We start from the raw sequence: 25,766 nt of genomic DNA, 5'->3' as shown, positions 1-25,766 counted from the left end.
ATAAGGTGCCTCACGGGAGACTGCTGAGTAAAATAAGGGCCCATGGTATTCGAGGCAAGGTACTAACATGGATTGACGATTGGCTGTCAGGCAGAAGGCAGAGAGTTGGGATAAAAGGTTCTTTTTCGGAATGGCAACCGGTGACGAGTGGTGTCCCGCAGGGTTCAGTGTTGGGGCCACAGCTGTTCTCTTTATATATTAACGATCTAGATGACGGGACTGGGGGCATTCTGGCTAAGTTTGCCGATGATACAAAGATAGGTGGAGGGGCAGGTAGTATGAGGAGGTGGGGAGGCTGCAGAAAGATTTAGACAGTTTAGGAGAGTGGTCCAAGAAATGGCTGATGAAATTCAACGTGGGCAAGTGCGAGGTCTTGCACTTTGGAAAAAAGAATAGAGGCATGGACTATTTTCTAAACGGTGACAAAATTCATAATGCTGAAGTGCAAAGGGACTTGAGAGTCCTAGTCCAGGATTCTCTAAAGGTAAACTTGCAGGTTGAGTCCGTAATTAAGAAAGCAAATGCAATGTTGTCATTTATCTCAAGAGGCTTGGAATATAAAAGCAGGGATGTACTTCTGAAGCTTTATAAAGCATTAGTTAGGCCCCATTTAGAATACTGTGAGCAATTTCGGGCCCCACACCTCAGGAAGGACATACTGGCACTGGAGCGGGTCCAGCGGAGATTCACACGGATGATCCCGGGAATGGTAGGCCTAACATACGATGAACGTCTGAGGATCCTGGGATTATATTCATTGGAGTTTAGGAGGTTGAGGGGAGATCTACTAGAAACTTACAAGATAATGAATGGCTTAGATAGGGTGGACGTAGGGAAGTTGTTTCCATTAGCAGGGGAGACTAGGACCCGGGGGCACAGCCTTAGAATAAAAGGGAGTCACTTTAGAACAGAGACGAGGAGAAATTTCTTCAGCCAGAGAGTGGTGGGTCTGTGGAATTCATTACCACAGAGGGCGGTGGAGGCCGGGACGTTGAGTGTCTTTAAGACAGAAGTTGATAAATTCTTGATTTCTCGAGGAATTAAGGCCTATGGAGAGAGAGCGGGTAAATGGAGTTGAAATCAGCCATGATTGAATGGTGGAGTAGACTCGATGGGCCGAATGGCCTTACTTCCGCTCCTATGTCTTGTGGTCTTATGGACCACAGGGAACAAACAGCACCAAATGGTATATGTTTATAAAGTGTAAATAATCAGTTTCATAACTCGGCAACTAAACTTTGAGGTAATTTTATAATTGCACACATACCCCCTCAATGTGATTGGTCACTGTGACTTCCAGCAGAGAGGTTAAGAAAGCTATGCGAGTTCCACATGTATTTCCGAGAACTGGAAGTTTTGTAAGGAAAACATGCAATGTTCCACGCTGTGTAGATACAGCAAGCAACTGTCCGTCATCTGTCCAAGATAGCCGATCCAGACCTGAAAGTTTGATATTAAAACATTAAGGATACTATACCTGAAACTTAAACAGTATATAAATACTAATCCAAAACAAACTTAGTTTTAATTAATTTCCTGAATTTAAATATAACCACTGACACCTATTCAATTCAGTAAAAATACCCTACACTCCTTACTTGGGTGTTACACTTTCTTTTATGTCTCTATTTATCACCTCAAAATGATTTTTTATGGTTTTGTGAAAGAAAATCATGTTAAACCACATATTCGAGTTTTTTGAAGGAGTAACATGCACTGTGGATAATGGGGAGCCTGTAGACGTACGATACTTGGATTTCCAGAAGGCATCTGATAAGGAGCCACATCAAAGATTATTGCAGAAAGTAAAAGCTCATGGTGTAGGAAGTAACATATTAGCCTGGATAGAAGATGGGCTGGCTGGCAGAAAATAGAGTGCGCAGAAACGGGTCTTTGCCCGATTGGCAGGATGGTTTTTTAAAAAATCATTAATGGGACGTGGGCATCGCTGGCTGTGCCAACATTTGTTGCCCACCCCTAATTGCCCTTGAGCAGGCAGTTAAGAGTCAACCACATTGCTGTGGGTCTGGAGTCACATGTAGGCCAGACCAGGTAAGGGCAGCATATTTCCTTCCCTAAAGGACATTAGTGAACCAGATGGGTTTTTATGACAATAATTTCACCATCTGCAGTGGCGGGATTTGAACCTGGGTCCCTCGAGCATTACTCTGGGTCTCTCGTTAACTAGTCCAGTGATAATACCACTATGCCACAGCCTCTTCCTGTGACGAATGGAATCCCACAGTGGTCTGCGCTGGAGTCTCAACTTTTCACAAAGTTACATCAATGACTTACATGAGAGGAGCGAAGGCATGGTAACTAAATTTTCAGATGACACAAAGATAGGTAGGAAAGTATGTTGTGAAGAAGATATAAGGAGTTTTCAAATGGATATAGATAGGTTGAGTGAGCAGGTAAAAATCCAGCAGGTGGAATAAAATGTAGGAAAAAGGGACGTTTTTCACTTTTGCGAGAAGAATAAAAAAAACTGAGGATCACCACACCTCAGACGAGGGGCAAGGTTGAGAAGGCAGAGCCTTCAGGAATAACCTCAGCTGGTACAGGAATTGAACCCATTTGTGATGCCTCATTATGCATCACAAAGCAACTGTCCAGCCAACTGAGCTAAACCTCTGAAGTGTCATTCTATGCAGATGACATGCACTTCTACTTCTCGGACCCCCAAATCACCATGGAAGGAACCATGAAGCTCCTAAAAGAGTTTGGAACCTTCTTGGGCTACAAACTCAACCTGAGCAAAGAGAAAGTTTCCCGGTGAACTCACAAGGGAGATGGGCAGAGCTGGAGAAATGCCGTTCAAGCAAGCCCAGAACAAATTCCGCTACCTGGGAATCCAAATTGCCCATGACTGGACATGGATCCACAAATGGAACCTGACAAGTCTGGTGGAGGAAGGAAAAAAGGTCCTGCAGAGGTGGAACACACTCCCACTCTCGCTGGCAGGGAGAGTGTAGATGACCAAGATGAACGTACTGCACAGGTTCCTCCTCCTGTTCAGCTTCCTACCGATCTACATCCCCAAGGTCTTCTTCAGCATGGTAGACAAACTGATCATGGTGTTTGTGTGTGTGTGTTGGGGGGGGGTTGAGGGGAAGAATCCAAGGATCCCAATAAGGGTCCTACAACGGAAAAGTACGGAAAGCCTGGTACTCCCAAACCTACAATTCTACCACTGGGCAGCCACAGTCGAGAGCGAGAGAGTGAGGGGATGGGTGAAGGACCCAGAGCGGAGTAGGTAGGACCCAGAGCGGAGTAGGTAAAGATGGCGGAATGTTCTTGCACGGGGATGTCCTCAGAGGGTCCTCCCAGCCCTAGTTACGATAGCGTTCCCATTCCCTCCAACCAAACACTCAAAATGCCCAGTGGTAGTAGTCACACTCCGGACACGTTACCAACTGAGGCAACAATTCAGCATCACCGAAATGTCCACCATTGCCCCCATCTGCAACAATGGACGGCACCTTTAAAAGATGGAGCCAGGACAGGGGGGGGCGCGCGTTGACACAGATGGTTGATTAGCGACATGGAGAGGTTTCAGTTCTCTAAAGGACATGAATTAAGGCATATATAACTTTAAAACTTCCTCCGTAGAGAAAGGACGATGTACCCAAGGAGCGGGGACACTCACTGGTAGAGGAATTGTTGGCTGCGGGTGACTTAGGGAACTGCGGGGACCTGTATGGGCGACTGCCGGGAGCAGGCATACTCCCCCCTAGACGACACAAAAGAAAAATGGGAGGAAGAACTAGGGATAGAAGTAGGGGATCGAAGCACTGACAAGGTAAACGCCACCTCCACATGTGCAAGGCTGAGCCTAATGCAACTAAAGGTGGTGCACAGAGCGCACCTAACCAGTACCCGAAAGAACAGGTTCTTCCCGGAGGTGGAGGACAAATGTGAATGGTGCCAGGGAAGTCCAGCCAATCACACCCACATGTTTTGGGCCTGCCCCAGACTTGTTCGGTTCTGGACAACCTTCTTTGAGGCGATGTCCAGGGTTGTGGGGGTGAGGATGGAGTCATGCCCAAAAGTGGCGGTCTTCAAGGTCTCAGACCAGCCAGAACTCTTCATGGGGAGGGGGGACTATGTAAATGTACAAACTTTGACTTTGTCAATGATGACAAAACAATATCCGATAAAATATGAAAAGACGGAGGGAATGTATGTAAAATTTCTAAATAAGACACGTCATACCATGTAAATATCAGGTGCACTATATGTTAAACTGTTACACTGTAAAAATTGGAAAACGCCGATAAAAATATATGAAAATCAATAAAAACTTTTTTTTTTTTTTTTAAAGAGTAGGTTTGACAGGCTGGGCTTCTTTCCACTAGAGTTTAGAAGAGTGAGGTGTGACCTGACTGAAGTAAAGAAGATCTTGAACAGTCTTGACACGGTGAATGTGGAAAGGATGTTGTGGACGAGTCCAGAACTAGGGAGCACTGTTTTAAAATTAGGAGCCGCCTTTAGGGCAGAGATGGGGGGAAATCTTTCCTCTTGGAGGATTGTGCAACTTTGGAACTCCCTGCCTCAGAACGCATCGGAAGCGGGGTAATTGAATTTTTTTAAGATGGAGCTAGATTTCGTCCCTTGCCTCTCAAGAATGTAAGGTTATCAAGGCAGATGGGAATGTAGAATTCAAAACACAAACAGATACCCATGATGTTGTTGAACGGTGGAACTTGACCGAGCAGCCAAATGGCCTACCTCTGCTCCTATTTTGTATGTTTGAATTTAGTACTTTTTTTTTTTTAAGGTTAAAGGATGAATTTCCACCTCCTCCCCACCTCAATTTCGGTATATATAAACTTGCCATAAATCATCTGCTGCATCAGCCAGCAGCAGGTCCATTCTGAGCCACCACTGCTCCTTGATCAGCTACAGGCCCATTCTTGGTTGTCACTTCTCTTCTGCTCAACTGTTTTGATACATGTTTCCTGCCTCCACTCCCTGGCATTTAGCTCCTTCAGTGACACCAACCCACCAACCTTGCCACCCACCCAGCCCTGATTACATTTGTTAATCAATATCTCATAGTCCAGGTAAGGACAGCTGTTCCAGTTTAGATAAACAACAGCCTGACACAGTCATATTCACAGAAACATATCCATGAAAGGTACTTTAATCTGGCAATTCTTACGTTTCTCACATAATAACATGTATTCACATAGCAGCTCCACAACCTCAGTTCATCCTAAAGAGTCCCAAATGTGAGCCAATGCTCATGTGTTATAATTGCTAAGTTTTCTATGCACAATTTTTAAAAAAGTAATTACCTTTAGTTTCATCATCCAAGTTTATAATAGCATACATCTCTTTCAGTTCAGACAGATCATGGATCTTAATGCTGTTCAAGAAAACATATTAGGATTATTACATCAGAAGAGACATTGTACTCAATAAAAAACAGGGGTTCTTCATTAGAATAATTTAGTAAAACAATAAGTTTGAAAACATTTTTACACAGCTGTGGTGTGTACCACTGAATATTTGAAGAAAAATTCAAGAAAATTATACTTGTTAATCTAACCCATGCATCTGGGTGGTTTCTGAATTGTTTTTAAATTGCATTGTTTTTGAACAGCCACTTTGCCCAGTGACATGAATCGTCACAAGATTCCTGCACCAGAGTTCAACACAGTATTGCAAGCCAAACTGTTCCAGGATAGAAGGGGCATTGCACACCAAGTGCATTAGAAGCATCTTCTCCTTTCCCATTAATCTCTTATTATTGCTGAAAAAAAAGAGACGTGCACACATTGCCCCTATTCAGCTAAACAAAATAAGTGACAGGCACTCACTTACTCATTTCTCAGGGCAATAATGTCTTCACCAATAAGGGTCAAACTGCCTTGTTTCAATTTCAAGCAATACATCGCAGTTAACTGTCAGATGCCCAGTGCATTCCCCATGCCAATGCATCTAGCAATCAGAGTCTACTTGCCAACAATCCAGCACTTTCCTCTCATACAGCATAAATTCCCCTTATAATCAATATTATTGTGAAGTGTCCTGATGAGTGTAAGATGGAAAGCTTCAACATGTCTTTTTTTTCAGCAATACTCAAGCAGCTATTTAAAGACATATTCTTACAGTTTTCACCCCTCAAGAAATCCAGATTACTTTTGGTAGAAATTTAGACTGAGGTCAGAGAATAATGCAGTTCCTGACTTTAAACACGTTCAAGAAACATTGGGGCTACTCCAAAGCAAAGAAAAACCACCAGAAAAAGGACACCAATTTCTGGTCAGGTACCAGTTAACAATGTTCTGTTTTCAGTGACAAATTATACTTTTATCTGGATGATGTTCACATATCTATTCTTAAAAAGTGGTAAATCTCAATACCGTAGTTTACTTTTTTCATTAACCAAGTTCTAATTTAAAGGGATATCTACTAGCACAGGAGGAAGAACTCAGAGCAGCCAAATTAGATTTTTGAAAACCAGACAGGGCTAGCATCAGTCTGCTTATTAAAATGAAAGACGTTGCTCTGGGAGGCATGAGGGCTGATAAGTGTTTGCCATTTCACAGAACATCACAGGAGGGTACACCTAAAATGGCAGTTCCACATGAGGTTCAAAATGTGCCATAAATATTTACTATGAGGTTGTGAATTAGATCTTTAAGCGAGGCATTTGGCAAGGAAAACAGTCCTTTAATCCTTCTATTTCCTTTACTGTCTCCATTTTTTTCAAAAAATATACTTTATTAATAAAATGTATAGAAGTACAATACAAACCAGTTCAAATTGGACACTGCAGAAAGTGCAATACTGTTAATTTTTTTCGATGAAGTGTGCAACACTCCAAAGTGTCTAAATACAATTGCATTTACACTTGATATTAATACACATTTGAGGTTAAACATACAGCCGGAGGGGTTTACACAGTTTCCAGCTCCTTCATATATTATCGATGCAGCCTCAACCTGTGTTTTCCCCCCATTAAAGCCTTACAAAGGCGGCACCAAACTTTCCAGTGTTCCTCAGCGCATAGTCCTAGACCTTGAAGTGTGCCAGTCTGCAAAACTTGGTCACCACAGGAAGACCAGCAGACTTTGGGTTGACCAAAGAGTTTCTTTCAACAAGTTGACGGTCTTCCAGCAGCAGTTAATGTTTACCTTGGTATACATCCCTGTAAACAGCACACACAGCACACAGTTCTGGGTTATGGAACAGCTTGGGATAAACTGTGACAAAATTCACTGCAGTTCTTTCCAGACCTGCTTTCAAAGACACAATCAAGAAGGAGTCGAGCGACAATCTCTTCTCCCCCACAAAGCCTGGAGGGCAATGTATGGAGCAAGTTAAATTTCGGGTGTGCAGGCAGAATTCCTCCTTACCACCAAGTAATTTTGAGTTTGCTCAGAGAACGATCCAATAGGACTCACCATCGCCTTTTCCCACAGGGCCTCAAGGGTGTTACGTGTGATACACTGCTTGATGCACTGATGGTACATTATGTTTTTCTGTATAAACCTTTCCAAGGAGCAAGTAGAACAGTACAGTGCAATTGAATGGAGCGCTCCATGCAACATAGTCAGATCCATCCTTCACAGCACCATGGACAGATAAGAATCTCAGCATGAAGTGACACTTGGTGTTAACGATCCACACACAGTCTGATGCAGTCTCACACAAAGGTGGCCATCAGGATCAGGGTGAAGTTGAGTATGTTTCTCTGCCCTTCTCTGGGGATTTGTACATCATGCCCCGATGGGCACTTTCCATTTTCTGATAAAACAGAATATGGCTTGGGTGACCGCCATGATGGACAAGGGTATAGACCAGACCTATGTAACATAGAGCAACATCAAGAGCGCCTTGCACCTGAAGACCAGGTTCTTACATGCAATAAGAGCTCATGGTGTTCAGGGTAAGATCCTGGCATGGATAGGGGATTGGCTGACTGGCAGAAGGCAAAGAGTGGGGATAAAGGGGTCTTTTTCAGGATGGCAGCCGGTGACTAGTGGTGTGCCTCAGGGGTCTGTGCTGGGAATACAACTTTTTACAATATACATTAATGATCTGGAAGAAGGTACTGAAGGCACTGTTGCGAAGTTTGCAGATGATACAAAGATCTGTAGACCGACAGGTAGTATTGAGGAAGCAAGGGGGCTGCAGAAGGACTTGGACAAGCTAGGAGAGTGGGCAATGAAGTGACAAATGAAATACAATGTGGAAAAGTGTGAGGTTATGCACTTTGGAAGGAGGAATTTAGGCATAGACTATTTTCTAAATGGGGAAATGCTTTGGAAAGCAGAAGTACAAAGGGACTTGGGAGTCCTTGTTCACGATTCTCTTAATGTGCAGGTTCAGTCGGCAGTTAAGAAGGCAAATGCAATGTTAGCATTCATGTCAAGAGGGTTAGAATACAAGACCAGGGATGTACTTCTGAGGCTGTATAAGATTCTGGTCAGACTCCATTTGGAGTATTGTGAGCAGTTTTGCTGGCCTTGGAAAGGGTCCAGAGGAGTTTCACAAGAGTGATCCCTGGAATGAAGAACTTGTCGTATGAGGAATGTTTGAGGACTCTGGGTCTGTACTCGTTGGAGTTCAGAAGGAGAGGGGATCTTATTGAAACATACAAGATACTGCGAGGCCTGGATAGAGTGGACGTGGAGAGGATGTTTCCACTTGTAGGAAAAACTAGAACCAGAGGACACCATATCAGATTAAAGGGACGATCCTTTAAAAAAGAGATGAGGAGGAATTTCTTTAGCCAGAGGGTGATGAATCTGTGGAACTCTTTGCCACAGAAGGCTATGGAGGCCAATTCACCGAGTGTCTTTAAGACAAGATAGACAGGTTCTTGATTAATAAGGGATCAGGGGTTATGGGGAGAAGGCAGGAGAATGGGGATGAGAAAATATCAGCCATGCTTGAATGGCGGAGCAGACTCGATGGGCCAAGTGGACTAATTCTGCTCCTATGTCTTATGGTCTTACGGAAGAGGGAGTATCCCTCCCAAATGCCCAGATTTTGTTTTATCCCCAACTATACACGTCTTCCGATTCCTGGTCAACCACCCTTGATGTGGGGTGGTGCCCCTCAAGCTACAAGCCCCTGGCGACAGACCAGCGATCATTTCCAGGAATTACCAGCTACAGAAACAGGCAAAAGTCTGCCTTGGTGCACCGCTAGGTGCAGGAAGAGAATTGGAATTGGAATGCACTCCTTCCAATTTTTGATATACACCCCAGCACTTCCATACCAAATTCACAGCACCTTCAGGTAGTCCAACCTGGCAGTGAGGGGGTGGGGGGGCAGGCAAAGAATTGGTCTGCCCTTTATCTTCTCCATTGCATTGAGTTTTGGGCCAATTCCACTACTCAATTCCAGCTCCTGTCAAGAATGCTTTCAGATGTGCCAGTCTGGATTTCTAACCTTTCTGTAGTGGTTGCCACAGCCATAAATATTAGGGGTTCCTTAATTGGAGAATCCTGTGCACTTGAAAACGCACACATTTGTTTCATTGATAATGAGCAAAATGTGAGGAGTAATATTGAACCATTATTGAAAAATGACATCTGGAAAACCTATTGTATGCTCAAATATTTGACACATTTCACCACAGCTACAAAATTCACCAGGAAATATTTTAAAAATTCATTCCTATTTTCCAAAGACCAAAAATGTAAACAAGGCTTACACATTTTCAGCCTTGGCTCCCTTGATGTTAAAGTATTAATTTTATTGTAAGTTTGCACTGTGGACATGAGAGATTACATGTTATAGATAGATTGAAATAGTAAGGTAAGTTGTTCCGGTGACAGTGATGTGCTGAGCGGATGCACATCAGGTGGCTCTCCTCCAAACCAGGAAAAAAAAGACACTTTTAGTCGCATTTTGTCCAAACTTCAAAGGAAAAAATTCCTCATCAGCAAAAGGAGGGCAACCAAGAAAAGATGTCAGCAAACGGGAGCTCGAGGGGCCGAAGAGCGGCAGAAGTTGCGAATAGGGCCACAACCAGCAGGCAGACAAGATGGCAGACCCACGAGGCAAAGGGGCCCCGGCCACCCAGGGGAGGGAACAGCCAGTGACTTGAGCATCAGCCTCCCTCCACCACCTGGAGACGGATGGAAGAACTTACTGATGAAGGAGCTGACCGCCATGAAGGAAGCAATCAGGATAGAAATCCAGGTGGTGGTCAAGGTGGCAGAGGCGATGTCCACCATGAGGAAGGCAATCGATGGGCTGGGGAAGAAAGTGGTGACTCAGGAGAGGACAATCCTCGACCTGTAAAAGGCCTCAATGGATCAGAGCGACATAATCATCACCCTGGAGGCAGAAGTAAAAAGGTTGGTGGCGGTCTAGGGGAACTTAAGGGGGAGAGTCGAGGACCAGGAGAACAGGTCCCGATGATAAAATATCCAGATTGTGGGCCTGCCGGTAGATATCGAGGACAAAGACCAGATGGGCTACGTCACTCAAATGCTGGGCAACTTAGGCAGGAGAGACAGTTTCCCCAAATCCCCAGAGCTCGAGGCAGCGCACAGGTCGCTCAGACCGAAACCTAAGATCAGGGAGCAGCCAAAAGCGATTATCTCAAAGCTCCACCGATATCGGGAACGCGAGACGATCCTGTGGTGGGCACGCCAGACAAAAGTGAGCACCGGGAAGGACAGAAAATCAGAAATTACCAGGACATTGGGACAGATCTAGCAAAACGCAGAGCTGAGTTTAACCAGGTGTATTCGGAACCGTACAAGAACGGGGTACATTTTCTGTACATTTAGGCTCTACGACACATACCAACAAAAAGGAACATTACTTTAACTCGCCGGAAAAAGCAAACAAATTTGTCCGAGCCAACGACCTGGACAAGGGACAAGCACGGCAATGATGAGAGTTGTGCAGGGAAAGAATGTGAAAGAGTAAAAGACTTATTGGACAGTGAGCATGTTTGCGCGGGTCTGTTCTGCCTCATTCTGATTATAAAGGGAAGACTGGGTCTTAGAAAGAAGTGAGAACATGGGTAGGCAGGTGAGGGTTTAAATAGGGAAAATGGGCAGTCAGCGGGCATAAAGAAGGGGCTCAACCAGATCAGGGAGGGGGGCTACCACACTAGCAGAAATAGCTAGCACGGGAAAACAGAACGCAAGGGGGACCGCGGCACACCTCCCAGCAGGGAGGGAGCGCCTGGTCGGGGTGGGGGGAACAAAGCAGGAAAAATTAGTTGGGTGTCGTCTGGGCTTCGGCAAGGGAGGAACAGGCTGAAGAAACAAGATGTGTCGTAAGCAGCCACTTTGGAGAGTCCATAAACAAAGGGAGGCCCCGGAGTGCAGGGGCGCACCCATCTGACATTCACACAGTTGGCGGCCATGTTGGGTTCCCCCGAGACAAAGGGAAACCCAGAGCGCAGGGGCCCGGCCTCATGGCGAGAATGGTGACTGTGACTATTTTGGAGCCACATTGAAGACGTGGAACCAAATGAGCCAGCATTTTGGTCTAACCAAGATGTCCTCCATGGCCCCCATCTGCTGCAACCACAAATTTCCACCAGCCATGCTTGACACAAAATGGAGACAGGGCGGGGGATACTAGCAGTTAGAGACCTTAACAATGGGGACAGATTCGCAACCTTGTGCGTGCTGACGGAGGTCTTGGACCTGCCGACAGGACAGGAACTCAGGCACCTTCAAATTAAACACTTTCTCCGCAAGGAGACGGCAAAGTACCCCAGGGCCCCAAGAGACACCCTACTACAGGAACTAATCAACATGGACAGTAAGGAGGGCGGGAACTGTGGGAACATATACGGACGGTTGCTGGACAGGGCAAAACTACCACTAGTCGAAGCTGGACAGAAATGGGAGGACGAGTTGGGGATAGAAGTGGACGAAGCACTGAGCAGGGCCAACTCCACCTCCTCCGGCGCTAGGCTAAGCCTCATGCAATTTGAAGTGGTGCGCAGAGCCCACCTGACTAGAACCCGAATGAGCAGATTCTTCCCGGAGGTGAGGGATGAATGTGAACAGTGCCAGGGAGGTCCGGCCAACAACGCCTACATGTTCATAGAATTTACAGTGCAGAAGGAGGCCATTCGGCCCATCGAGTCTGCACCAGCTGTTGGAAAGAGCACCCTACCCAAGGTCAACACCGCCACCCTATCCCCATAACCCAGTAACCCCACCCAACACTAAGGGCAATTTTGGACACTAAGGGCAATTTATCATGGCCAATCCACCTAACCTGCACAACTTTGGACTGTGGGAGGAAACCGGAGCACCCGGAGGAAATCCACGCACACACGGGGAGGATGTGCAGACTCCGCACAGACAGTGACCCAAGCTGGAATCGAACCTGGGACCCTGGAGCTGTGAAGCAATTGTGCTATCCACAAGGCTACCGTTCTGGGCCTGCCCAAAACTTGTCAGGTTCTGGACAGCCTTCTTCGGGGCGATGTCCAAGGTTGCGGGGGTGAGGATGGAGCCATGCCCAAGAGTGGCAGTCTTCGGGGTATCGGACCAGCTAGATCTTCATACATGGAAGAAGGCCGACGCCCTGGCTTTTGCATCCCTAATCGCATGCTGCAGAATCCTGCTCAGCTGGTGATCAGCAGCAACACCCACAGCTGCAGACTGGCTGATAGACCTGGCGGAATTTCTCCACCTGGAGAAGATCCTCTCTCACAACTCTAAACAATAAAAAATAAAAGCCCCAGCAGAAAGAAGCGGAGCACAATACGTGGCAGCCAGGGCAGACGGCAACATTTAAGAGGGGAACTAAACTACCAACGAGGGAAGGGAGTGAGTGGGGGGGGGGGTACTTCATGTAAAAAACATTGTAAATAAGACACAAATTTGTTTGTAAATACCAGATAGACTTGAGCTGTTACTCTGTAATACCTGGAAATAGTAATAAAAATATATATTTAAAAATAGCAAGGAAAGTTACAATGTAACCTACCAATTGTCTCCACAGGAAGCAGCTTTATTCAGGGACTGTGAGATGGCGATACTTGTCAGATTGTCTTTATGATTGTGAGCTTGGAACAATTCCTGGCCAATCTCACGGATATGTGTAGAAATTACAACAAAGTAGCCTTGGGAAAAGCCAATCATGATGTACCCATCCCCGTACCTGAAATAAAACAAAAGTTGCAGTATCATGCTAGAAGACAAAAAAGCAAACAATAAGCATTAATTGAAAACAGGCCAATATTATTTGTACACCGCAGCATTTTACATTGCCGAGGTGCTATTTAAATGCCTATCCTATTTATAGTAAGAAGTGTCAATAAGATTTGTTCTGCATATCAAACATTGGATTTTATGTTAATTAAAATGTTAACAGTAAAATAAAAGATCAAGGTCAGTGCTAAACGATAAAATGTAGGCAGCACTTGCTGAATTCTTGGACTTCCAGCCTTGTCTCTTCATTGAATGAAAACAGTTGGAATAAAAATTAAATAAAATTCAATTTTATGATTTATTTAGAAATAAACTGAAAATAAACTCACCATCTATATGATATGATGCTGCCATAGCGTTGCTGGAATGCCAACTCAATTGGGTTATCAGGATCACTCAAATTGAACAGGAAGAGTGTTTTCTTGCCGACAATTGCACTCACCTAGTAATAAAGGCCAAAATAATGACAAGTTACAATCCACATAACTTCATCAGATATGTTTTGTGAAAATTTCAAATATATTTTTAGAACAAGTATTCTAAACTCATTGAGCAAATTGTTCTTTTTTAAAAACTTGTATCCCATGCAGACCAGGCAGGGATGACATAGACCGTAATTCTCCGAAATCCCAGCCAAGTGTTGACGAGGGCGTAAACATCAGGGTGTTGTACGCCAGCGTCAACGGACCTCCTGAACCAGTTATTCTCTGGATTTCAGGGGGCTAGCACGGCACCGGAGAGCTGCGCGCTACTCCGGCCCCGAAGGGCGGCCCTGCACGGGTCTCACCCCCACAACCCAAAGATGCGCAGGATAGGTGGATTGGCCACGCTAAATTGCCCCTTGATTGGAAAGAAAAGAATTGCATACTCTAAATTTATTTTTAAAAAAGGATATCACAGCTGCACTGCGGGAGGTTACCTCAGAGGGTTAATGCAGCGAGGCAATATGGGTAGAGCTCAGCAATAGGAAAGGTGCAGTCACAATGTTGGGGGTTTACTACAGACCTCCCAACAGCTAGCAGAAGATAGAAGTGCAGATATGTAGGCAGATTTTGGAAAGGTTTAAAAGCAACAGGATTGTCGTGGTCGGTGATTTTAACTTCCCCTATATTGGCTGGGACTCACTTAGTGCTAGGGGCTTGAATGGGGCAGCACTTGTAAGGAGCATCCAGGAGGGCTTCTTTAATCAAATTTAATCTTAATAGTCCAACTCGGGAAGGGGCAATACTGGATTTGATATTGGGGAATGAGCCTGGCCAGGTGGTCGAAGTTTCAGTAGGGGAGCATTTCAGGAACAGTGACCATAATTCAGTAAGTTTTAAGGTACTGTTGGATAAAGAAAAGAGTAGTCCTCGGGTGAAGGTGCTAAATTGGGGCAAGGCTACTTAAGACACTGTTCGGCAGGAACTGAAGAATCTAGATTGGAGGTGGATGTTTGAGGATAAATCAACATCTGTCATGTGGAGGCTTTCAAATGCCAGTTGATAGGAATTCAGGACCTGCATGTTCCTGTGAGGAAGAAGGATAAGTATGGTAAGTTTCGGGAACCTTTGATAATGAGGGATATTGTGAGCCTAGCCCAAAAGAGAAAGGTAGCATTTGTAAGGGCTAGAAGGCTGGGAACAGATGAAATCCATGAAAATATAAGGAAAGTAGGAATGAACTTAAGCAAGGGGTTATGAAAAGTCATTGGCAAACAGGATTAAGGAAAATCCCAAGGCTTTTCACATGTATATTGAGAAAGAGCGTCGCCAGTGAAAGGGTTGGCCGACTCAAGGACAGGGGAGGAAATCTATGCGTGGAACTAGAGGAAATGGGTGAGGTACTGAATGAGTACTTTGAATCAGTATTCACCAAAGAGAAGGACTTACTGGATGATGAGTCTGGGGAAGGGTGTGTAGATAGCCTGGGTCACACCTCGATCAAAAAGGAAGTGGCGTTGGCGTCTTGAAAAACATTAAGATAAGTCCCCAGGGCCTGATGGGATTTACCCCAGAATACTGAGGGAGGCAAGGGGCCTTGACAGAAATATTTGTATCCTCACTGGCTAAACTGAGGTCCCAGAGAACTGGACAACAGTTAATGTTGTTCCTTTGTTTAAGAAGGGAAGCAAGAATAATCCAGGAAATTACAGGCCGGTGAACCTATATCAGTGATATGGAAACTTTTGGAGAGGATTCTCTGAGACAAGATTTGCTCCCATTTGGAAGCAAATGGACGTATTAGTGAGAGGCAGCGTGGTTTTTTGAAGGGGAGATTGTGTCTCACTAACATAATCAAGTTTTTTGACGAAGTGACGAAGATGATTGATGAAGGAGGGCAGTGGATGTTGTCTACATAGACTTCAGTAAAGCCTATGACAAGGTCCCTCATGGCAGACTGGTACAAAAATTGAAGTTACATAGGATCAGAGATGAGCTGACAAGATGGATACAGAACTGGCTTGGTCACAGAAGGCAGAGAGTAGCATTGGAAGGGTGCTTTTCTGAATAGAAGGCTGGGTCTAGTAGTGTTTTATTGTTCGTAGTATATATAAATTATTTGGAGGAAAATGTCTGATTAGTAAGTTTGTGGCAGAGAAATGGCAGATGGAGTTTAATCCGGTGAAATGCGAGGCAATGCATTTTAGAAGGTCCAATACATGGGAATTATACATAAATGGCAGAGCCATTTGGAGTTTTGCTAGGCAGAGAGATCTGGGCGTACTGGTCCACTAGTCACTATAAGTGGCAACGCAGGTGGATAAGGTAGTCAAGAAGGCGTACAGCATGCTTGCCTTCAATGGTCGGGGCATTGAGTATAAAAGTTGGCAAGTCATGCTGCAGCTGTACAGAACCTTAGTTAGGCCACATCTGGAACAATTCTGGTTGCCACACTACTGGAAGGATGTGAATACTTTGGAGAGGGTACAGAAGAGATTTACCAGGACGTTGCCTGGTCTGGAGGGTGTTAGCTATGAGGGGATGTTGGATAACCTCAAATTGTTTTCACTGGAACGATGGAGGTTGAGGGGCGACCTGATAGAGGTTTACAAAATTATGAGTGGCTTGGACAGAGTGGATAGTCAAAAGCTTACTAGGGGACAGAGGTGTGAAGGGGAAAATGTAGAGGAGATGTGCGAGGCAGGTTTTTTTTAGACAGAGGGTGGTGAGTGCCTGGAACTCGCTGCCGGAGGACGTGGTGGAAGCAGTTACGATAGCGATGTTTTAAGAGATATCTTGACGAATACACAAATAGGATGGGAATAGAGGGATACGGACCCTGTAAGTGTGAAGGTTTTAGTTCATGCAAGCATCATGATTGGCGCAGGCTTGGAGGACGGAAGGGCCTGTTCCTGTTCTGGTCTTTTCTTTGTTCCAATTTCTATCGTGTGGCCCAATGACTTAGTTTGGTCATCAAAGCTACTTTGCTTTTCTTGTAATGTTATTGAATCTTCTGATACTATGGGCAGAATTCAATGATGCCTGCTGGAGTGTGAATGATGATGGTGGGGTCAAACAAGAGAATTGGGCAGGCGTCCCAGTGTCTGATTCTTGGAGGCAGGTAAACTGTCCCTCATTAAGTTCGGGTGGGGAAGACTCAACACAGGAATCTCATCTGCTGGTAGGATATCAATTAGGCTCATTAACAAGCTACTCGAGAACAATTATTCCTGAGTTTAATGGTTATGGGACAGAGGATGGGGGGGTTGGGGAATCTCTGCTGAAACCCATTCATTTTAACTGCCTGCACCCAGCCCGCCAATGACAGAGGAAGATTGTTCCACTTCAACAAATCTGCCTTCACCTTCCCCACCAAATTAGTGAAATTATATTTTCGGAGCCCTCCCCAATCCTTGGCCACCTGTGCCCCCAAGTACCTAAAATGGGTTGCGCCAAACGAAATGGCAGCCCACCCTACTCCCGGCGGGGTGACCATAAAACACTCGCTCCTGCTTAAATTCAATTTATACCCCGAGAACATCCCGAATCTCTGGAGCACCTCCATTATGCTCCCCACCAACATGGTCGATTCCGAGATATACAATAGCAGATCACTGGCATTTAAGGACACCCTATGTTCCACTCCCCCACTATCCCCTTACACAGCCCTGAGCTCCTTAGCCGCAATTGCCAAGGGCTCTGTAGCCAACGCAAACAATAGGTGTGGACATAGGGCACACCTGTGTCGTAACCCGGTGCAGTACAAAGTACCCCGAGTTCATGTTGTTAGTGCGAACACTCGCCAATGGCTTCTTATATCGGCTCCGTATACAGCAGCCGCATTCATGCCACGAACCTCGGCCCTATCCTAAATCTCTCCAAAACCGCCATCATGTAACCCCACTCTACCCGATCAAACGCCTTCTCTGTGTCTCCGTCTTCTTTCCCTCCGCTGGAAACAGTCAACAACCTCCTCATGTTCGAGAACAGCTGCTTTTCCTTCGCAAACCCCATCTGCTCCTCCTCAATCACCTTCGGGACACATCCCTCCAACCTTGATGCCAGCACCTTTGCCAATATCTTGGCATCTATATTCAGTAGAGATATTGGCCTGTACGTCACTGGATCCTTATTCTTCTTTAGCAGCAACAAAATAGAAGCTTGCCCCATCGTTTACGGCAAGACACCTCTACCTATCACATTCTCAAACATTCCCACAATCAGCGGCACCAACTTATCCTTAAATTTCTTATAGAATTCAACTGGGACCTCATCAGATTCTGCCGCCTTACCTGCATGCATCCTCCCAATCGCCTCCTTCACTTCCTGCTCCACCAGCGCTCCCTCCAACCCTGCTCTATCCTCCTCACCCAGCCTCGGATACTCCAAACCGTCCATGAACTCCCTCATCCCCTGCTCCTCCCCCGGGGACCTCCGACCTATATAGATCCTTATAAAACTCCTTGAATACTTTATTGATCTGCTCCGGGGCCACCACCAGCTTCCCCATCTTGTCCCATCCTCTAACTATCTCCCTTGCCACTGCCTCCCTCCGGCGCTGGCCGGCCAGGATCCGCCCTGCCTTCTTCCCATGTTCATAGACCACTCCCCTTCACCCTTCTCAACTGGTGAACCGCATTCTCTGTGAACAACTGGTTGAACCTCACCTCCAACTCCTTCCTCTTGGCCAAGAGACCCAGGTCCGGGTCCCCCACATACCTCCCCATCCACCTCCAGAATCTCCTTCAGTTTTTGCCGCTTCTCTCTCCCCTCCTTGTCCACCTTAGCTTTGAAAGAAATCAATCCTCCCCCCTCACCATTACCTTCATAGCTTCCCAAGCCACCAATTGTGAAACCTCCCCTGTGCAATTAAACCCCACACATTCCTCGATCACCTTCCCGATCTTATCACAAAACTCCGATCCGCTAACAACCCACGTCGATTTTTCACCCCGACCTCTGGGACATCACCTTCTCCAAAATTACATTCAAACAATACGGAGCATGGTCCGAAATCACAATTGTCGGGTACTCCACCCTCCTAACCCCAGCCAATATCATCTTCCCACCAAGAAAAAGTCTATCCCTGAGTACACCACGTGGATCAGGGGGAAAAACGAATACTCCCATTCCCTCGGGTGCCGTTTTCACCCGTCCGAAGGCACCTTTTTGCAAGGTCCACCTTCAAGTCTTGGTATATTCCCACTTCACCTCACGCTTCGCCCTTCTCCGTGACGTGAAGCTTGTAGAAGCAAATTATCACTGCCCTTGGTGACTTGTTCGCTTTCGGCTTGGGCCTGAGCGACCGATAAGCCCTGACCAGCTCATTTCGGGAGGGGTCTTCCCCCTCCCCCAACAGCTCTGCCAACATCTTCGCAAAGTACTCAGTCGGCCTAGGGCCGTCCACCCTCTCAGGCAAGCCCACAATTCATAAGTTCTGCCGCCTCAACCTGTTCTCCTGGTTCTCCACCTTGGCTCTGAGCCTTTTGTTAGCCTCGGCCACCCTCCGCAGATCCTAACCCATCGAGGTGAACTGGTCACTGTGTTGCGATAGAGTTCCTCCACCCCCTTCAACTTCTCTCCTTGCTCCCGTACCTCGGCTGATGTCTTCGATACTGCCGCTTTCACCAGGGCAATCGCCTCCTCCACCCACTCCTTCACCGCAGCCATCATCTCCTTTCGCAGCACCTCCATGTGCTTAGTGAACTGCCTCTTGAATTCCCCGGCTATCACCCAAGTCAGAGTTTCCATTGTGAGTTGCGCGACCCTGCCCAGCGATCCAGCCTCCGTCATCTTTCCTGCTGCCGGGCTAACCCGTTCACTCAACGGCAAACGTTCGCTCGCCACCTTCTTTTCAGCGTCTTTCTTCTGCGTCTTCGACATCCCCCACCTTCCTTGTGCTTTCCTGCATCAGCTTGTTCAAAATCTGCCCCTGAAACTGGGCAATGAAATCCAAAAACCAGAGCCTGGCGCAGGAGCTTCCTAACGTGCAACCGCCATCTACATGCCGGCACCGGAAGCCTTTTGTATAGAAACTTAGTTAGGCCACACTTGGAATACAGTGTTCAGTTCTGGTCACCACAGTACCAGAAGGATGTGGAGGCTTTGGAGAGGGAACAGAAGAGGTTTACCAGGATGTTGCCTGATATGGAGGGCATTAGCTATGAGGAGAGGTTGCATAAACTCGGTTTGTTCTCACTGGAACAACGGAGGTTGAGAGGCGACCTGATAGAAGTCTACAAAATTATGAGGGGCATGGACAGAGTGGATAGTCAGAAGCTTTTCCCCAGGGGAAAGAGTCAATTACCAGGGGACATAAGTTTAAGGTGCAAGGGGCAAAGTTTAGAGGAGATGAGCAAGGGAGGTTTTTTTACACAGAGGGTAATGGATGCCTGGAACTCTCTGCCGAAGGAGGTGGCTGAAGCCGGTACGATAGTAACGTTTCAGGGGCATCTTGACAAATACATTAATAGGATGGGAATAGAGGGATATTGACCCTGGAAGTGTAGAAGGTTCTAGGTTAGACGGGCAGCATGGTTAGCACGATTGGAGGGCTGAAGGGCCTGTGCTGTAATTTTCTTTGTTCTTTGTACATTAAGAGCAAGGGAATAACTAAGGAAAAGGTAGGGTCTTTTAGAGATGTACATGGTAACTTGTAGGTTGATTCAGAAGATGTGGGCAGGGCTCCCAATGAGTACTTAGCCTCTGTCTTCATTAAGGAGAGGGATGATGCAGACTTTCTAGTTAAAGAGATGGAGTGTGAAATATTAGATACAATAAGCACAGAGGGAGGACGTACTGGAGGGACGGGCATCCTTGAAGGTGGATAAACCGCCAGGACCAGCTAGATTGTATCCTAGGCTGTTGAAGGAAGCCAGAGAGGAATTAGCAGATGCTCTGAGGATTATTTTTCAATCCTCACGAGATAAGGCGAGGGCCCATGTTGTCTACATGGATTTCAGTTAGACATTTGACAAGGTAGGCAAATCAGAAAAGTGAAATCTCATGGTATACGGTGGAAGGTTGGATCCAAAACTGGGTTAGTGATAGGAAACAAAGGGTAGTGATCAATGGGGGGTTTTTGTGAATGGAAAACAGTTTCCAGTAGTGTTCCACAGGGCTCAGTCTTGAGGACCCTTGCTACTTGTTGTATATATTAATGACGTAAAGACTTAATGTGGGAGGCATGATTGGGAAATTTACAGATGATACAAAGGTTGGCTGTGTGGTTGATAGTGAAGAGTATAGCTCTCAACTCCAGAATTATATCAATGGTTTGGTTGAGTGTGCAAAGAAGTAGCAAATGGAATTCAATCCAGAGCAGTTTTTGGGGAGGGCAAACACAACAAGTGAATACTCAATATAACTGGAAGATATTGAGAGGGGTTGAGAAAATGAGATACCTTGGAGTGCATTTCCACAAATCCTTGAAGAACTCAGGACAGATGGACACATTGGTCATGAAAGCATATGGAATGCTTTCCTTTTTTGGGCAAGGTATTGTCATTACATTATAGGGAGGACTTAATTGCTCTGGAGAAAATGCAGGAGAAGTTTGTAAGAAAGTTGCTAGGGCTTGAAAACTGCAAGGAGTGTTTTCCTTAGAACTGAGGAGGCGAATGGGTGACCATTAGGTGTACAAAATTATGAGGGGCCTAGATAAGTTGACAGGAAAGACTTGTTTCCCCTAGCTGAAGGATCAATTACCAGGAGGCACAGATGATTGGTAGAAAGATTAGCAGGGAGGAAAAGCTTTTTCACCCAGGAGTGGTGGGCATCTGGGATTCACTGCCTACGTTGGTGATTAAGGGTGAAATGCTCAATTCATTTAAAAGGTATCTGGATCTGCATCTAAAGTGCTGTAACCTGTGAGACTACTAGCCCAGTGCTAGAAAGCGGGATTGAAATGAGTGGCTGGTTTTTTTTTTGGCTGGTGCAGACACAATGGTCTGAATGGCCTCTTTCTGCACCATAACGTTTCTATGGTTCTATGGTTCTATACATAAATAGGTCATTTTCTGGTTGGCAAGCTGTAATGAGTGGTGTGCCACATGTATCAGTGCAGGGTCCTCAACATTTTACAATTTATATAAATGATTTGGATGAAGGGACTGAAGAGATAGTTGCTAAATTTGCTGATGACATAAAGACGGGGAGGAAAGTATGTTGTGAAAAGGATATAAGAGGGCTACAAATGGATATAGATAGGTTAAGTGAATGGGCAAAGATCTGGCAAATGGGGTTTAACTGAGAAAATGTGAAATTGTCCATTTTGGCAAGAGGAATAAAAAAGCATATTTTCTAAATGGTGAGATTGCAGAGCTCTGAGGTGCAGAAGGGGTTGGGTGTTCTTGTGCATAAATTGCCAAAGGTTAGTATGCAGATGTATCAAATAATTAGGAAAACTAATAGAATGTTTTTGTTTATTGCGAGGGGAATTGAACACAAAGTAGAGAGATTATGCTTCAGTTAGACATTGATGATACCAGATCGGGAGTACTGGTGCAGGTGCAGCAGGCGGTAAAGAAGGCTAATGGTATGTTGGCCTTCATTGTGAGAGGTTTTGAGTATAAAAGCAGGGATGTGTTGCTGCTATTGTACAGGGCCTTGGTGAGACCACACCTGGAGTATTGTGGAGCTTTGACAAAGAGTCATTGGACTCGAAACGTTAGCTCTTTTCTCTCCCTACAGATGCTGCCAGACCTGCTGAGATTTTCCAGCATTTTCTCTTTTGTTTCAGATTCCAGCATCCGCAGTAATTTGCTTTTATCCTGGAGTATTGTGTACAGTTTTGGTCTCCTTCTCTGAGGAAGGATGTTCTTGCTCTCGAGGGAGTGCAGCGAACGTTTACCAGACTGATTCCAGGGATGGCGAGACTGTCATATGAGGAGAGATTGACTAGGTTGGGATTGTTCTCGCTGGAGTTCAGAAGAATGAGGGGGATCTCATAGAGACTTATAAAATTCTAACAGGACTAGACAGGGGAGATGCAGGGAAGAGGTTACCAATGATGGGTGTGTCCAGAACCAGGGGTCACAGTCTGAGGATTCAGGGTAAACCATTTCAGACAGAGATAAGGAGACATTTCTTCATACAAAGAGTGGTGAGCCTGTGGAATTCATTGCCACAGGAAATAATTGATGCTAAAACTTTGAATATATTCAAGAGGTGGCTGGATATAGCACTTGGGGAGAATGGGATTAAAGGCTATGGGGAGAAAGCAGGATTAGGCTATTGAGTTGCATGATCAGCCATGATCGTGATAAATGGTGGAGCAGGCTCAAAGGGCCAAAACGCCTCCTCCTGCTCCTATCTTCTATGTATCTATGTTCTCCTGATTTAAGGAAGGATGAAAATGCATTGAAAGCAGAGTAGAGAAGCTTTATTGGACTAATACCTGGAATGGGCAGGTTGCCTTACGGGGAAAGGTTGGACAAGTTGGTTTGTATCTGCTGGGATTTAGAGGAGTAAGAGGCGACCTGATTGAAACATACAAGACCTGAGGGGTCTTGTCAAGGTGGATGTGGCAAGGATGTTTCTTTTTGTAGGAGAATCTAGAATTAGAGGTCAATATGAAAAAATAAGGGTTTGCCCGTTTAAGACAGAGATGAGGAGAAAGATTTTCTCTCAGATGGTTGTAAGTGTTTCGAACTCTGTTCCTTGAAAGGCAGTGAAAGCAGAGTCTTTTAATATTTTTAAGGCAGAGGGATACAGATTCTTGATAGGCAAGGGGGTGAAGGGTTAATGCGGGTCAACGGGAATGTGGAGTTGAATTTACAATCAGATCAGCCATAGTTTTATTGAATGGTGGAGCAGCCTCAAAGGGCCGGTTGACCTATTCCTAGGTCGTATGTTCATCTGTACTGAATTAACTGATCTCAGCCAGAGTAAATCAAATGCTCTCAGCACTTTTTGGTTAAAGAAAGAATCCCTATTCCCCCCTTGACCCGTCTCAAAATTGGCTGGGTTTTCTGCTCCAGTCAGCTATTCATTGAATCTTGCTGGAAGCATGCATGTGATGTCTTGTCAGCTGTGGTGGGTTGATTATTAGTTAATAAAAGCATTTCCAAAAGCAAACTACCGCCATGCTACAAGTATGAAATAAAACCAAAAAATGCTGTAAATACTCAGCAGATAGAGCAGCATCTGCGGAGAGAAACAGAGTTAACATTTCAGGTCAATGATGATCCTTCTTCAGAATGGGAACCATTTCCAGCCTACATCAAGTTGATTATTTAAATAGAAGCTATTTTCAAGTCTTCTAAAGAACCTTGATCCAGGGTAACGCTACACTCGCACTTTGGAGAACAAGCAACTACAAAACAGCTGCACTTGTAATCTATGTTCTGACATCACCTCCACATTTCAAATGCATGTTTATTCTCAGAAAACTGAATAGGTTACTTTAAGCTGAAAACAATCTTTGAGACACAAAAGATTATCTTATTGTTCTCAAGATTACAAGGGGTCGGGGGAACATCAGTAATTTATGCTAGAATTTAAATCATCAGATGAGTTGATTTTTTACACTGCATATCTTTATGTCATAATATTGAGACCTATGAACAGAAGAAGGGCTCCACAGCTCTCAATTTTACAAGAACAATGACCCTTGAAATATCATGGTTCCAAAACTCCTGGGCTGCGGAGTTCTAAATCAGAGGTGGAATTGTTGAGGTGACATTCCGTGCCAGAAATTCCACCAGTTCCACATTTCCCATGGCCAGGAAAATTTCCACGGCACCATCTTGCACCACGGGGCTACCATTGACCTGAAACTGGACCAAACATGTGAATACAGTGGTTACAAGAGATCAGAGGCTGGGAATTCTGGGGCAAGTAAGTCACTGCCTGGCTCCCAAGAGCCTGTCCACCATCTACAAGGCACAAGTCAGGACTTTGATGGAATACTCTCCACTTGCCAGGATGAGTGTGACTCCAACAACACAGGAGAAGCATAATCCAGGACAAAGCAACCCGCTTGATTGGCACCTCACCCACCAACCTAATTTAAAAAGAGGGGGAGCTGCGAGTCGGAGCGGAGATATAAAAAGAGCGGGAGCTGCGAGTCGGAGCGGAGATTTAAAAAGAGCGGGAGCTGCGAGTCGGAGCGGAGATTTAAAAAGAGCGGGAGCTGCGAGTCGGAGCGGAGATTATAAAAGATCGCGGCCTAGTTTCGGGAGCCGTTCGGAGGAGGAGGAGCAGTCTCTGTCAGGGAGAGAACTTGAGAACATCTCAGACCCTCAGAAGGTAAGTAAGTGATTTTTACTCATTTTTACTTTTATTACCTTTTCAAATTGTGTGTGTGTGTGTGGGGGGGGGGAACTGAAGTGACATCACAGAAAAGCTGGTTGGGAATCTACACTAAATTAAAAAAATTAAGCATTGGTAACTAATTAAACACAATTACTTAATTATAATTTAGAGAGTATCTAAGCCAGAGATCGGAGAGTACTATATTTAGCTTCCACATTTATAGTAAAAATTTAGTGCTAGGAAACAGATAGTTAACAGTAACTTTAAAAAATATATATATTTTTAAAAAAACTTTAAATTTTAATTTACTAATTAATTGATGCAATGTCAGTTAGAGGGGTGCAGTGCTCTGACTGTGAGACGTGGCAGGTCTGGGAGGCTTCCAGCGTCCCGGATGGCTTCATCTGCAGAACGTGCACCCAACTGGAGCTCCTCACAGACCGCATAGTTCGGTTGGAGCAGCAATTGGATGCACTTAGGAGCATGCAGGTGGCGGAAAGCGTCATAGATCGCAGTTATATAAATGTGGTCACACCCAAGGTGCAGGTAGAGAAATGGGTGACCACCACAAAGGGCAGGCAGTCAGTGCAGGAATCCCCTGTGGTTGTCCCCATCTCGAACAGGTATACCCCTTTGGATACTGTCGGGGGGGGATAGCCTATCAGGGGAAAACAGCAGCAGCCAGAGCAGTGGCACCACGGCTGGCTCTGATGTTCAGAAGGGAGGGTCAAAGCGCAGAAGAGCAATAGTAATAGGGGACTCTATAGTCAGGGGCACAGATAGGTGCTTCTGTGGACGTGAAAGAGACTCCAGGATGGTACGTTGCCTCCCTGGTGCCAGGGTCCAGGATGTCTCCGAACGGGTAGAGGGCATCCTGAAGGGGGAGGGCAAACAGGCAGAGGTCGTTGTACATATTGGTACTAACGAC

The 25,766-nt window shown here is 45.5% G+C and overlaps 1 protein-coding gene across 2 annotated transcripts in view; it reads right to left on the bottom strand.

Moving 5' to 3' along the window:
* Window positions 1-25,766, bottom strand: part of wdr19 (WD repeat domain 19) — a 247,311-nt gene that overhangs the window by 121,470 nt on the left and 100,075 nt on the right. For both annotated transcript variants that reach the window (XM_072496582.1, XM_072496581.1), the window contains exons 8-11: window positions 13,490-13,602; window positions 12,937-13,110; window positions 5,301-5,371; window positions 1,268-1,440 (exon numbers count right to left, since the gene is read on the bottom strand). In XM_072496582.1, the coding sequence (XP_072352683.1) occupies window positions 1,268-1,440; window positions 5,301-5,371; window positions 12,937-13,110; window positions 13,490-13,602 (531 nt within the window). The remainder of the gene's footprint in view (window positions 1-1,267; window positions 1,441-5,300; window positions 5,372-12,936; window positions 13,111-13,489; window positions 13,603-25,766) is intronic.

The sequence above is a fragment of the Scyliorhinus torazame genome, chromosome 3 (assembly GCF_047496885.1).
Source record: "Scyliorhinus torazame isolate Kashiwa2021f chromosome 3, sScyTor2.1, whole genome shotgun sequence".
NCBI lineage: Eukaryota > Metazoa > Chordata > Chondrichthyes > Carcharhiniformes > Scyliorhinidae > Scyliorhinus > Scyliorhinus torazame.
The sequence above is the reverse complement of the archived record's forward strand: the minus strand, read 5'-3'. Positions and strand labels throughout refer to the sequence as shown.